Raw genomic sequence first — 13,139 nt, 5'->3', positions numbered from 1 at the left:
TAACGCTTGTCTCTCCTTACCGGAGATGTTAAACATCCTTGCTTTAGGCAATTTGGCCCCTGGTTTAAATCTGATAGAACAGTCATAGGGACGATGTGGCGGCAACTCTGAACAACCCTTCTCAGAGAACACATCCACAAAATCCAGAAGTGACTCCGGAACGCTTGAAGTCACCGCAGCCACACATGTGGCCAGGCAATTCTCCTGGCAGAACTCGCTCCACTGAATTATGTCCTGAGTTTTCCAGTCAATTACCGGGTTGTGCATAGACAACCAAGGAAAACCCCAAACCACCTGAGCAGGAAGATTCCTGAGCACCGTACATGTAACCCGCTCGGACTGTAGAACCCCAATGTGGAGTTTCACCTCAGCCACAAATTCAGTAATCTCCCCCTGAGAGAGAGGAGCTGCATTGATGGTGACCACGTGGATAGGATGAGGCAGTTTTTCAATCCTAAAACCAGCTGTGCGCACAAACTCCTTATCAATGAGATTTGTGGCTGAACCACTATCCACAAAAACAGTAATTGGCAGCTCACTGCCAGCGATAAAAACCTTAGCAGGGAACATGCATTGAGAAACCACCATGGAGGATATACATAAGCTCAGATTGGTCTCCTCCACACCCTCTGAGCTTAGAAGTTTTCCGCCGTTGCGTTTTTCTTAGTCAGCAGAGGACAGATGTTAATAAAATGACTAATTTTACCACAGTAAAAACAGGCTCCCTGCTTCCTGAGCTCAGGGGCTCGACGCTTTACATGTGACACCCCTTCAATTTGCATAGGCTCCGTGGGTTCACCTGCAGCAACCTCACGTGAACCTAAACCTTCTCTCATAGGCGGTGTCTCATGCTCCCCCTGACGCAAACGGCGATCAATGCGGACAACCAGACTCATAGTGGAATCTAGAGAAGCAGGAGTCTCGTACATCAGAAGGGCTTTTTTAACCCTTCCAGAAACCCCATGAATAAACTGACTCCACAATGCTGGATCATTCCATTGTGTATCGATCGCCCAGCGGCAAAATTCAGAACAGTAATCCTCTGCAACTCGCTCCCCCTGGCGAATAGAGCGTATCTTAGATTCTGCCAGAGCCATTCTGTCAGGTTCATCGTAGATTTTCCCAAGAGAAGAAAAAAAACTCTCCACAGAGTCAAATGCAGCAGAATCAGATGGCAAAGAAAACGCCCATGCTTGGGGATCCCCGCTTAACAATGACAACACCAGGCCCACACGCTGAGCCTCATTACCCGAGGAGATCGGGCGCATACGGAAATATAGTTTGCAAGCTTCACGAAAAGAAACAAATTTACTGCGTTCCCCAGCAAATTTTTCAGGCAATGGAAATTTAGGCTCAGCAACTCTTCCTGTCGCTCCAGCTTGCACATTAGATACTGCTAGTCCCTGTTGCTGTACTGCCCCCCTCAACTCAGTGACCTGAAGGGACAGCGCCTCTAACTGGCAGGTTATGGAAGTCATGGGATCCATGACAAAACACACAAAAAAAAAGAAACCCCCTTTTTTTTTTTTTTTTTTTTGGGCCGATTATAATGTCACGGGGAGACTAGGTGGTCGAGAGCTAATAACCCGGGCCCCTGCAATTTCCCTCAGACTAGGGAAATACTGACTGACCCTCTACCTGAAGTTTACACTGATGGTGTGCATGTCCAGGCCTCGAACCTCACCCTGCCTCCTGTTTCAACCCTAGGCTGAAACCTTCGACCTCCACCCAGTGAATGCAATACACCAATACCCACAGATAGCACAGACAAGGATAAAGGAAAATATACACCACGCCGCAGTCACTCAGGAATACACTATAAATGTGCAGGGCAAAATAAATACAAATATAGGAAGGAGTAAATAAGACAAAGGAAAATACACCACCAGCAACGATTCTCCAACAACCAGCTCTCCACTCCAGACCGAGATAACAACGCACAAGACAGAAGCTATAATCGGCGACGCCCAATGATCAGGAGAATTATTTGAAGGCAATGGGCATGGCCCAGCTTCCAATCCGAGGATCAGGTAAATTAACCACGGAACAGCTAGACAAAATCTAGCCGACGCCAATGAGCAAATAGTGGTCAAAAGCGGAACTACCGCTGTCTGTCGGACGACCTGGTCTGAACAGCGTCCGACATGACAGGTATCCAATGTGAGCAGCAGAGCCGGGTTAATCACCGGTTTCTTAGTGGCGGCGGCCATCTTCTTGAGGCCGCGCGTGCGCAGATGAGTGCTCTGCTTCCCGAGGCTTCAGGAAAATGGCCACGGGAGCCCACGTGTGCGCAGATGGAGTTCACTGCGGCCATTTTCCTGAAGCCGAGATCTAAATCTGCGAACTCAGCTTCAGGAAAATGGCTGTCGCGATCTCCATCTGCGCACGCGTGGCCTCCCGCGGCCATTTTCCTGAAGCCCCGGAAAGCAGAACCATACCGCTCATTATCCCCACACCTCTGCCGCCGCCGCACCTCTGCCGCCGCCACCACACCACTGCCGGTAAGCCTGCATTACGACTATAAAACGCACCCCCCATTTTCCTCACATTTTTTGGGGGGAAAAAGTGCGTGTTATAGTCTGAAAAATACGGTAATCAGTAGATCAGTTGCACATTGTATGATATAAAAGCCATACCCCTTTCCCTGGCACATCTGAGAATTAGAGATTTATGACCCCTTATTTGGTGTTACACTGAGTCCCTATAGATCCGTATTACAGACCCCTGAGATAATCTATTCTTTTCTCCATGCAATGTTTGCACACAAAGGTACAGTATAAGATAATAGTTGGATAGGGATGTCATAAAGCAAATTAACAGGGATCATGCTAGGATGATAGTCCCTAAAGTAATATTACAATCTCACACATCCGACTTTCACAATCTGATTACAAACTATGATGTCCATACTGGCCTCAATGTCCTCAAGAGTATACAGTGGGGGAAATAAGTATGTGATCCCTTGCTGATTTTGTAAGTTTGCCCACTGACAAAGACATGAACAGTCTATAATTTTAACCCCTTAGTGACAGAGCCAAATTTTTGAAATCTGACCAGTGTCACTTTATGTGGTAATAACTCTGCAACGCTTCAACAAATCCCAGTGATTTTGAGAATGTTTTTTCGTGACACATTATACTTTATGATAATGGTAAATTTAGGTCAATATGTTTTGTGTTTATTTATAAAAAATATCAAAAAGTTGAGAAAAATGTTAGAAAATTAGCACTTTTCAAAATTTGAATGATTATCCCTTTAATCCAGATGGTCATACCACAGCAAACCATTAATAAATAACATTTCCCACATGTTGGCTTTACATCAGCACCATTTGTAAAATGTTATTTTATTTTGTTAGCATTTTAGGAAGTTTAAAAATGTAGCTGCAATTTTTCATTTTTTCAAGGAAATTTACTAAACTTATTTTTTTAGGGACTTATCCATGTTTGAAGTGACTTTAGGGGTCTCATATATTGGGAAACCCCCATACGTGATACCATTTTAAAAACAGCACCCCCTGACATATCAAAAACTGCTGTCAGGTAGTTTATTAACCCTTCAGGTGCTTTACAGGAATTAATGCAAAGTGGCATGACAGAAATGAAAATGTGCATTTTTACCACCTAAATGCCTCTAACTTCTGAACAGATTACTATAGCTGTCAGACTCTAAGGCAGCTATTTGGTCATGAATTGCCACGGCAAACATCAGGACCACAAAATCATGATCTGAGGGCACCAATTGGGATAAAGAGGAAGCCCTCACACTCTGTTAGCCATTTATAATGATGTAGTCACAATTGACAGCAGCATCTAAGGGGTTAAACAGATTTGGATGGTGCAAACACTGATCATGGCTGATGCAGAAAGTTGTCAGCTATAGTGCACAACCGACAGATGCTGGATTGTTACCTGTAAGGGGAGGCTAGTCTCTTATATGTCAGGTCAGTTAAAAGGCGTATTGTCTGTCATTAAGGGGTTAAGGGTAGGTTAATTTTAACATGGAGAGATAGAATATCAAAAATAAAATCCAGAAAATCACATTGTATAAATTATATACATTTATTAGCATTTTGCAGTGAGAAATAAGTATTTTATCCCCAATCAACCATTAAGAGTTCTGGCTCCTACAGACCAGTTAGACGCTCCTAGTCAACTTGTTACCTGCATTAAAGACAGCTGTCTTACATAGTTACCTTTATAAAAGACTCCTGTCCACAGACTCAATTAGGCCCCTTTCACACATCAGTTTTTTGGTATCAGTCACAATCCGTCCAATTTTGAAAAAAATGAATCCGGAGACTGATGCCGCCAGATCCGCTTTTTTTTCTAATAGACTTGTATTCGCGACGGATTGCGACAGATGGCCTCATGTTTCATCCGTCATTCACCAAATCCTTCAAAAATTGTTTGTCCGGGGGCCTGAGATGACGGACAAAGTAACTTTTTTGTGTACGTCGAAACATCGGACAGCGATGGATCCGTCGCCGTCCGTCGTTTGCTTGAATGGAAGCCTATAGGTGCCGGATGCGTCAAATGACAGAATCTGCAACGGATCCCGTTTTTTTTTTTAACTGATAATGATTAGATTTATTTAGGATCCAATTAGCCAGATCCGCTAGTTGGATCCGTTGAAAAAACGAATCCGTCGCATCATTTTTTCACAATCTGCGATGGATCCGTCGAGTCAACGGATTGTGGCTGATGGCAAAAAAATTATATGTGAAAGGGGCCTTAATCAGTCAGACTCTAACCTCTACAACATGGGCAAGACCAAAGACCTTTATAAGGATGTCAGGGACAAGATCCTAGACCTGCACAAAGCTGGAATGGGCTACAAAACCATAAGTAAGACGCTGGGTGAGAAGGAGACAACTGTTGGTACAATAGTAAGAAAAAAGAAGAAATACAAAATGACTGTCAACCGACATCGATCTGGGGCACCATGCAAAATCTCACCTTGTGGGGTATCCTTGATCATGGGGAAGGTGAGAGATCAGCCTAAAACTACACGGAGGGAACTTGTTAATGCTCTCAAGGCAGCTGGGACCACAGTCACCAAGAAAACCATTGGTAACACATTACTCCATAAAGGTTTAAAATCCTGCAATGACCGCAAGGTCCCCCTGCTTAAGAAGGCACACGTGCAGGCCTGTCTGAAGTTTGCCAATGAACACCTGGATGATTCTGTGAGTGATTGGGAGAAGGCGCTGTGGTCAGATGAGACAAAAAGTGAGCTCTTTGGCATTAACTCAACTCGCCATGTTTGGAAGAAGAGAAATGCTGCCTATGACCCAAAGAGCACTGTCCCCACTGTCAAGCATGGAAGTGGAAACATTATGTTTTGGGGTGTTTCTCTGCTAAAGGCATAGGACTACTTCTCCGCATCAATGGGAGAATGGATGAAGCAAACCTCATCATCACTACAAAAAAACATTTGTCAGATCAAAGGGATTCTTTTGTGCTAGGAAAACAAGGCTTTCCCCCCAAAAAAACCCAGAACCACACCATACTAAAAGCGCTGCGGAATATGTTAGTGCTATATAAAAATAAAGGTTATTATTATTATTATACTGATTGTATATGGTACTGCAACTCAGATCTACTTTTGTGAGCGAGTTTTTCTAATTCAAGCCCACTTCTTTCATTGGGTAACCCAACGACAAAGTTTGACTTTGACATATCTCTATAACACGGCATCACTATCGATCAAAGGGGGTCCAACTAATGGAAACTCCACCAATTACTAAAATACTGACCTGTTCCTTTAGATATTGTCTGTTTAACGCAATCATCTTATGTTGAATATAGTTATTGTACTGATTAAACTCTAGTAAGGAACACTTGACCTAAAAAGAAATATTTAAGAGATAACACACCAAGCTTATTGTTTTCTGCTCCAAGATACAAAAGCAACAGGCTTAAAAATCCAAGTATAATGGTTATATTCTTACTTCTTACTTTCTTCTCGTCTTCTAGCACCAGCAGTAGCACGGACCCTTAAGCCACTTTCGGGAGATGTATAGATCTTTCCATTGTTCTTTTTCTCCATGTACATCGCTACTCTGGTTTAGTGATGCAATATACTTTCCAATATACTGCTGTGCAGAAGTGACCGTAGTATACTGACCATCGCTACACCATAGCTATGCAGGAAGTAAACTTTGCTACATCTCAGGATGTTGCTTTACGATATTGTCAATATATTTGAATCCATTTTATTTCAATAATTACTGTAGAGAGCGCTAAGACAGCATAAGGAGACTTATAGGCCATGTAACGCTCCTATGGGAAATTAAACATGCAAATAGCCTCTTCAGAGATGAAGAGGACTTTAACTCCAGCACCAACTATTGGATGCATCAATCCTAAAAGTCAATATAAAGCTTTTAACAAGCCTTGCCACATGACGTAGGAAAAGAAGCCAAACCAGACACTCCATTTGCAGACACATGTTTCTGTGTGTTTGCCCTTCATTAGTGCAAATTAGGAGATCTGATTTGGCTAGGTGAGAGGTCTCATAGAACCTCAGTGAGTTGCCTCTCATCCAGCCAAATCAAATTTCCTGCTTTTGCACTGATGAGGAGCAAAAATCCCGAAACATAACTGGAGTGTTTAGTTTGTCTTCTCATCCTACATCATGTGGCAAGGCTTGTTAAAGGGAACCTGTCACCATGTTTTTACTATGGAATCTGAGAGCTGCATGATATTACAATTACTGGATTGCTTTTGATAGAATCTGTTTTCTCTCTGCTGTAGATGTACCAGTGGTCAGAATGCTGGGCTGTGTATAACCCACCTACATCACTGATTGGCGGCTTCTTGTGTACACTGTACATTATCAGAAAGCTGTCAATCAGTGGTAGGGGGTGGAGTTACACAGTTTGGCTAGATTGCCTGGCACAGAACACATACTCCAGCAGTGATAAAGTCCTGCTGAGCAAGTGACACGTCCCTGAAATCAAGCTTTCTGCCCCTGCATTATCCTGCTCTCAGATTATATAGCAAAAACCTGCTGACAGATTGCCTTTAAAGGGTCAAAATTGAGTTTGTCAAGTTCACCGCGTCAGGTGGGGAGTCATGCTCAGTGACTACCGCTGACATCACTTAGGCTGCGCTGACTCCCCGCCTGACAGGGTGAACTTGACAGCGTGGGAAAATGTTCAGAAACTTTCCCACTCTACAGAGTTCACGTCCGGGAGGCTGGAAAGGCAGCTTTTCATTCATTCCTCCCTGATTTACAGCCCGGCCGGTAGTATTAGCACCGCTCAGGGTTGTAAAGCAATTAACCCCTTGAGATGGATTTACTTCGTGGAACTTGACTGTACAGCGGATAGGTATGGGATATTGATGGTTTTTTATTTTGGAATTTTTTACAGGAGAACGAGGGCTTTGCTTGGATTGAGAGTGCAATAAAGATGTTAAACCTGTGTGTTTCATTCTTTCATTAAAAGACTTTATTCTTAATGTGTGTGTGTATTTTTAACCATTTCATACTAATGGATTGATAATGGATAGGTGTCTTATTTTTTATCGCATAGCACTCATCCATATTTCTCTCTAGTGTGACTCCAGCCTAAGGAGCCATGCATACAAAGATGGAAATAAGGAGCCATGCATACAAGGATGAGAATAAGGAGCCATGCATACAAGGATGGGAATAAGGAGCCATGCATACAAGGATGGGAATAAGGAGCCATGCATACAAGGATGGGAATAAGGAGCCATGCGTACAAGGATGGGAATAAGGAGCCATGCGTACAAGGATGGGAATAAGGAGCCATGCATACAAGGATGGGGATGAGGAGCCATGCATGCAAGGATGGGAATAAGGAGCCATGCAGACAAGGATGGAAATAAGGAGCCATGCATACAAGGATGGGGATGAGGAGCTATGCATGCAAGGATGGGGATAAGGAGCCATGCAGACAAGGATGGGAATAGGGAGCCCAGGCATACAAGTATGAGAATTGCCCATACATTGTGCCCCCAAACAGTGTAGTGTCCCGATATATTGTAGCACCCCCATATATTGGGCCCAGCTTTTGCTTCTGGTGACAGGCACCTTGTAAATTGTTAACTGCTCTCTCCTCGCTACAATAATGTCAAACATGTGGCCACTTACTGCGGTTTAGGCACACTGGGACTCGTAAGCAAGAGGGATTTGGATTTGGGAGCACAGATTTCACTGCATTTTATTTGGGAGGGCGGAAGCCATGTCGCGTTTCCAGAGTTTTTGTTCTACTAGTAACGTGGGAACCCCTATATTTCTAATGACAGATGACGGACCTGAGTGGGGGCTGGTTTTGTGAAGGACAAGTTAGCTTTTATTAGTGCACAAAACTTTTTTTACAGTGTTTGCTGTACAGAATAAATAACATGCCAGTTTTATAGATCATGCCATTCCACAAAAGGCAGTACCAATTATGTGTACTTTTTTGTTTATTTTTGCTTCCATGCAAACGCTGCGTTTTTAGTGGCGAAATGACTTTTCCTGACTCTTTTTGTGTTTTTTTTTGTTTTTTTTTAACCTTTTTACACATTTAATGATTTTTTTTCCCACTTTTTCAAGTCCTACTGTGGGACATGTAAAATTTTTACTGGTTGGTCTCATGCATTGTAGTACTCATGTACTGCAGTGCAGGTGACCTGTCAGTGACTTTCTGACACAGTCTGTGAGACCCTGCTTATAGCTGGATCTCACGGGCCAGCATACCCTGGGGTCATCAGATGACTTTAGGGTACTATGGCAACAATTGGCATCTGAGCTGGGGGGATCCTGCCTTAGATGGTCTGTTCCAAAATCATCCGTGGCTGATACCGCAGGGTGTTAGCTGTCATACACAGCTGTCAACCGTGGGAATTGCGCCTGCTGGGGGGCGCTATTCACTTATTCCTCACTGCCGTTTTAATGCATGTTGGCGATCGTTAAATGGGTTGTCCAGGCATATAATATTAATCACCTATCCTATAGATAGGTAATCAATATCAGATCAGTGGGGGTTTGACACCCAACACCCCCATTGTCCAACTGTTATCAGCTCAGGAAGTACCGAGAAACACTGCACAGAGATGAACAACATACCTCTGTGTACTGTGTAATGGCCGCTGCTGAGAACTGGAAAACATACCTATTTAAGAGAATATGAGATGTTCTGCAGTTCTTGGCAGCAGATTCTACAGAGTAAAAGGAGCTACATTGTCCAGATTTTACATCTAGATGCCACCTGAACTGATAAGCAGCTTATTAGTGTGAGTGCTGAATGCAGAACCCTTACTAATCTGTTATTGATGATGACTAAGGCTAGGTCATCAATATTATATCCCATTTATGGCTGTGTTTATATAACGTTTAAAGTCTATGTCATGGTGGATTGTTGTTGAAAGGATTGCCTGTCCTATAGGCTACTTATCCACTGCATAGACATACCCTGGGGTCATCAGATGACCTTAGGGTACTATGACAACAATTGGCATCTGAGCTGGGGGGGGGATTGCAAAAAGGTTCCCATTGTAAACAAAAATGCATAGCAAATATTTAAAAATTTTTACAGAATATTTTTGAAAAAGTTTTTGTTTGGAATAGTCATCTATTCTATTTTATTTGGTAAAAATTGTATCTTGATATATACCAGCATGGTGAGGGCCAAATGAGATATTTGAAACAACCCCATGTATATTTTTGATTTTTGTCAACTACAGTCAGACCACTTCCACAACTGACTTCATCTCAAGTTAATACCTTACTTTTTAATTTTAATGCTTGTAATATTTACCCAATACAATATACTTTGAAAGGTTAGGGAAAGTCAATACTTTTCATGAACATGTAAAGACAAACTAATGCGCTTTAAACAAATAGGTACGAGCTTTCGATACTGTGTCGTCATGTTTAACCTTGCAGAATGATGTTGATGCTTTTGCGCCTGGAAGCCAATTTGAAAAACACAAAGTGACCATATATCCTTCATGCTCTCCAATAGCCTTAATATTATTTCTTCAACACAAAAAGGAAAAAAAAGAATCGGCAATACATGTACACAAACAGAAAATGCAAGAAACAGGTCAGAATTTGCAAACTCGACTATTCTTCAGCCAGATCCTTTTAATCCCTTTGAGGACCAAGGAACATATTTGTCCCATAGTTTTAAACTGTCCCCAATGTGAATGAATCAACTTACAGTCCTGCTTCACATCCATTGGCATGGTTTCCACAAAAGATAGATAGATAGATAGATAGATAGATAGATAGATAGATAGATAGATAGATAGATAGATAGATAGATAGATGGATACTGTAGATAGATAGTATTGGAGTTAAGCAGTAAACTTACATGGTTGTTTTTAGTTATATATCCCCGAGTTTGTAGTTGACCATATCTGGATTTGTTATAGAAGAAGGATTTCAGATGTGGGTCGTGTAAATTGTTGTATTCTGTTCTGACCAAATAACAGTTCGGATCTGTCAGATCGAACTCAAAAGCTGGTTGATGAAGCTAAAATGAAAATAATCTTTACATTAATTTAAAAAAATGAACAAAGTTTTACAACATCTTTCCTTAACTCAGCATTTATCGGCAGCCCGAGACTGGCGATTTTTCTAAATAACATCTATTAAAAAAAACATACAGCAATAAATATATAGTTGCCTAGTAAAGGGGCAGCTTCTTTGAATTAGCACATCCAAGAGAGACGAAAGGAAGCTATGTGCCGTAAAAAAATATATACATTTTTACTGAGATATAAAGTTTAAAATCATGACTAAAATTCAAAATAGAGATGTAAATATAGGATCATCATATGCAAAAAATACATGCCAAATCTTAAAGGTAAGGTGCCAAAATTTAAGAAAAAGTCAATTGATATATCCACGTAAAAGAATTTATATGCAAGGCCAAGTAAAGTTAATATATATATATATATATATATATATATATATATATATATATATATATATATATATATATATATATATATGTACAGTGCCTACAAGTAGTATTCAACCCCCTGCAGATTTAGCAGGTTTACACATTTGGAATTAACTTGGCATTGTGACATTTGGACTGTAGATCAGCCTGGAAGTGTGAAATGCACTGCAGCAAAAAAGAATGTTATTTCTTTGTTTATTTTTTTTTAAATTGGGAAAAGATTTTTCAGAGGGTCATTTATTATTCAACCCCTCAACCCACCAGAATTCTGTTTGGTTCCCCTAAAGTATTAAGAAGTAGTTCAGGCACAAAGAACAATGAGCTTAACATGTTTGGATTAATTATCTCTTTTTCCAGCCTTTTCTGACTATTTAAGACCCTCCCCAAACTTGTGAACAGCACTCAAACATGGTCAACATGGGAAAGACAAAGGAGCATTCCAAGGCCATCAGAGACAAGATCGTGGAGGGTCACAAGGCTGGCAAGGGGTACAAAACCTGTTATGGTTCTCAATGGCAAGAGAACATAGCCCAGCAAACATAAGTACTAGCTCTTGGAAGGATGGAAACTAAACTGACCATGAACTAAACCTGCCGCACAACTAACAGTAGCCGGGTAGCGTTGCCTACGTTTTTTATCCCTAGACGCCCAGCGCCGGCCGGAGGACTAACTAATCCTGGCAGAGGAAAATATAGTCCTGGCTCACCTCTAGAGAAATTTCCCCGATAGGCAGACAGAGGCCCCCACATATATTGGCGGTGATTTTAGATGAATTGACAAACGTAGTATGAAAATAGGTTTAGCAAAATTGAGGTCCGCTTACTAGATAGCAGGAAGACAGAAAGGGCACTTTCATGGTCAGCTGAAAACCCTATCAAAATACCATCCTGAAATTACTTTAAGACTCTAGTATTAACTCATAACATCAGAGTGGCAATTTCAGATCACAAGAGCTTTCCAGACACAGAAATGAAACTACAGCTGTGAACTGGAACAAAATGCAAAAACAAACGAGGACTAAAGTCCAACTTAGCTGGGAGTTGTCTAGCAGCAGGAACATGCACAGAAAGGCTTCTGATTACAATGTTGACCGGCATAGAAGTGACAGAGGAGCAAGGTTAAATAGCGACTCCCACATCCTGATGGAAACAGGTGAACAGAGGGGATGATGCACACCAGTTCAATTCCACCAGTGGCCACCGGGGGAGCCCAAAATCCAATTTCACAACAGTACCCCCCCCTCAAGGAGGGGGCACCGAACCCTCACCAGAACCACCAGGGCGATCAGGATGAGCCCTATGAAAGGCACGGACCAGATCGGAGGCATGAACATCAGAGGCAGTCACCCAAGAATTATCCTCCTGACCGTATCCCTTCCATTTGACCAGATACTGGAGTTTCCGTCTGGAAACACGGGAGTCCAAGATTTTTTCCACAGCGTACTCCAACTCGCCCTCAACCAACACCGGAGCAGGAGGCTCAACGGAAGGCACAACCGGTACCTCATACCTGCGCAACAATGACCGATGAAAAACATTATGAATAGAAAAAGATGCAGGGAGGTCCAAACGGAAGGACACAGGGTTAAGAATCTCCAATATCTTGTACGGGCCGATGAACCGAGGCTTAAACTTAGGAGAAGAAACCCTCATAGGGACAAAACGAGAAGACAACCACACCAAGTCCCCAACACAAAGCCGAGGACCAACCCGACGCCGGCGGTTGGCAAAAAGCTGAGTCTTCTCCTGGGACAACTTCAAATTGTCCACTACCTGCCCCCAAATCTGATGCAACCTCTCCACCACAGCATCCACTCCAGGACAATCCGAAGATTCCACCTGACCAGAAGAAAATCGAGGATGAAACCCCGAATTACAGAAAAAAGGAGACACCAAGGTGGCAGAGCTGGCCCGATTATTGAGGGCAAACTCCGCTAAAGGCAAAAAAGCAACCCAATCACCCTGATCTGCAGACACAAAACACCTCAAATATGTCTCCAAGGTCTGATTCGTCCTCTCGGTCTGGCCATTAGTCTGAGGATGGAAAGCAGACGAGAAAGACAAATCTATGCCCATCCTAGCACAGAATGCTCGCCAAAATCTAGACACGAATTGGGTTCCTCTGTCAGAAACGATATTCTCCGGAATACCATGCAAACGGACCACATTTTGAAAAAACAGAGGAACCAACTCGGAAGAAGAAGGCAACTTAG

General features: G+C 42.4%; 1 protein-coding gene across 2 annotated transcripts in view; it reads right to left on the bottom strand.

Moving 5' to 3' along the window:
* The window catches only part of FSIP2 (fibrous sheath interacting protein 2), a 64,918-nt gene that overhangs the window by 34,020 nt on the left and 17,759 nt on the right, over positions 1 to 13,139 (bottom strand). For both annotated transcript variants that reach the window (XM_077282932.1, XM_077282931.1), the window contains exons 3-4: positions 10,334 to 10,495; positions 5,759 to 5,848 (exon numbers count right to left, since the gene is read on the bottom strand). In XM_077282932.1, the coding sequence (XP_077139047.1) occupies positions 5,759 to 5,848; positions 10,334 to 10,495 (252 nt within the window). The remainder of the gene's footprint in view (positions 1 to 5,758; positions 5,849 to 10,333; positions 10,496 to 13,139) is intronic.

This window comes from Ranitomeya variabilis, chromosome 2 (assembly GCF_051348905.1).
Source record: "Ranitomeya variabilis isolate aRanVar5 chromosome 2, aRanVar5.hap1, whole genome shotgun sequence".
Classification (NCBI taxonomy): Eukaryota; Metazoa; Chordata; class Amphibia; order Anura; family Dendrobatidae; genus Ranitomeya; species Ranitomeya variabilis.
Note: the sequence above shows the minus strand (reverse complement) of the source record. Positions and strands in the feature narration are given on the sequence as shown.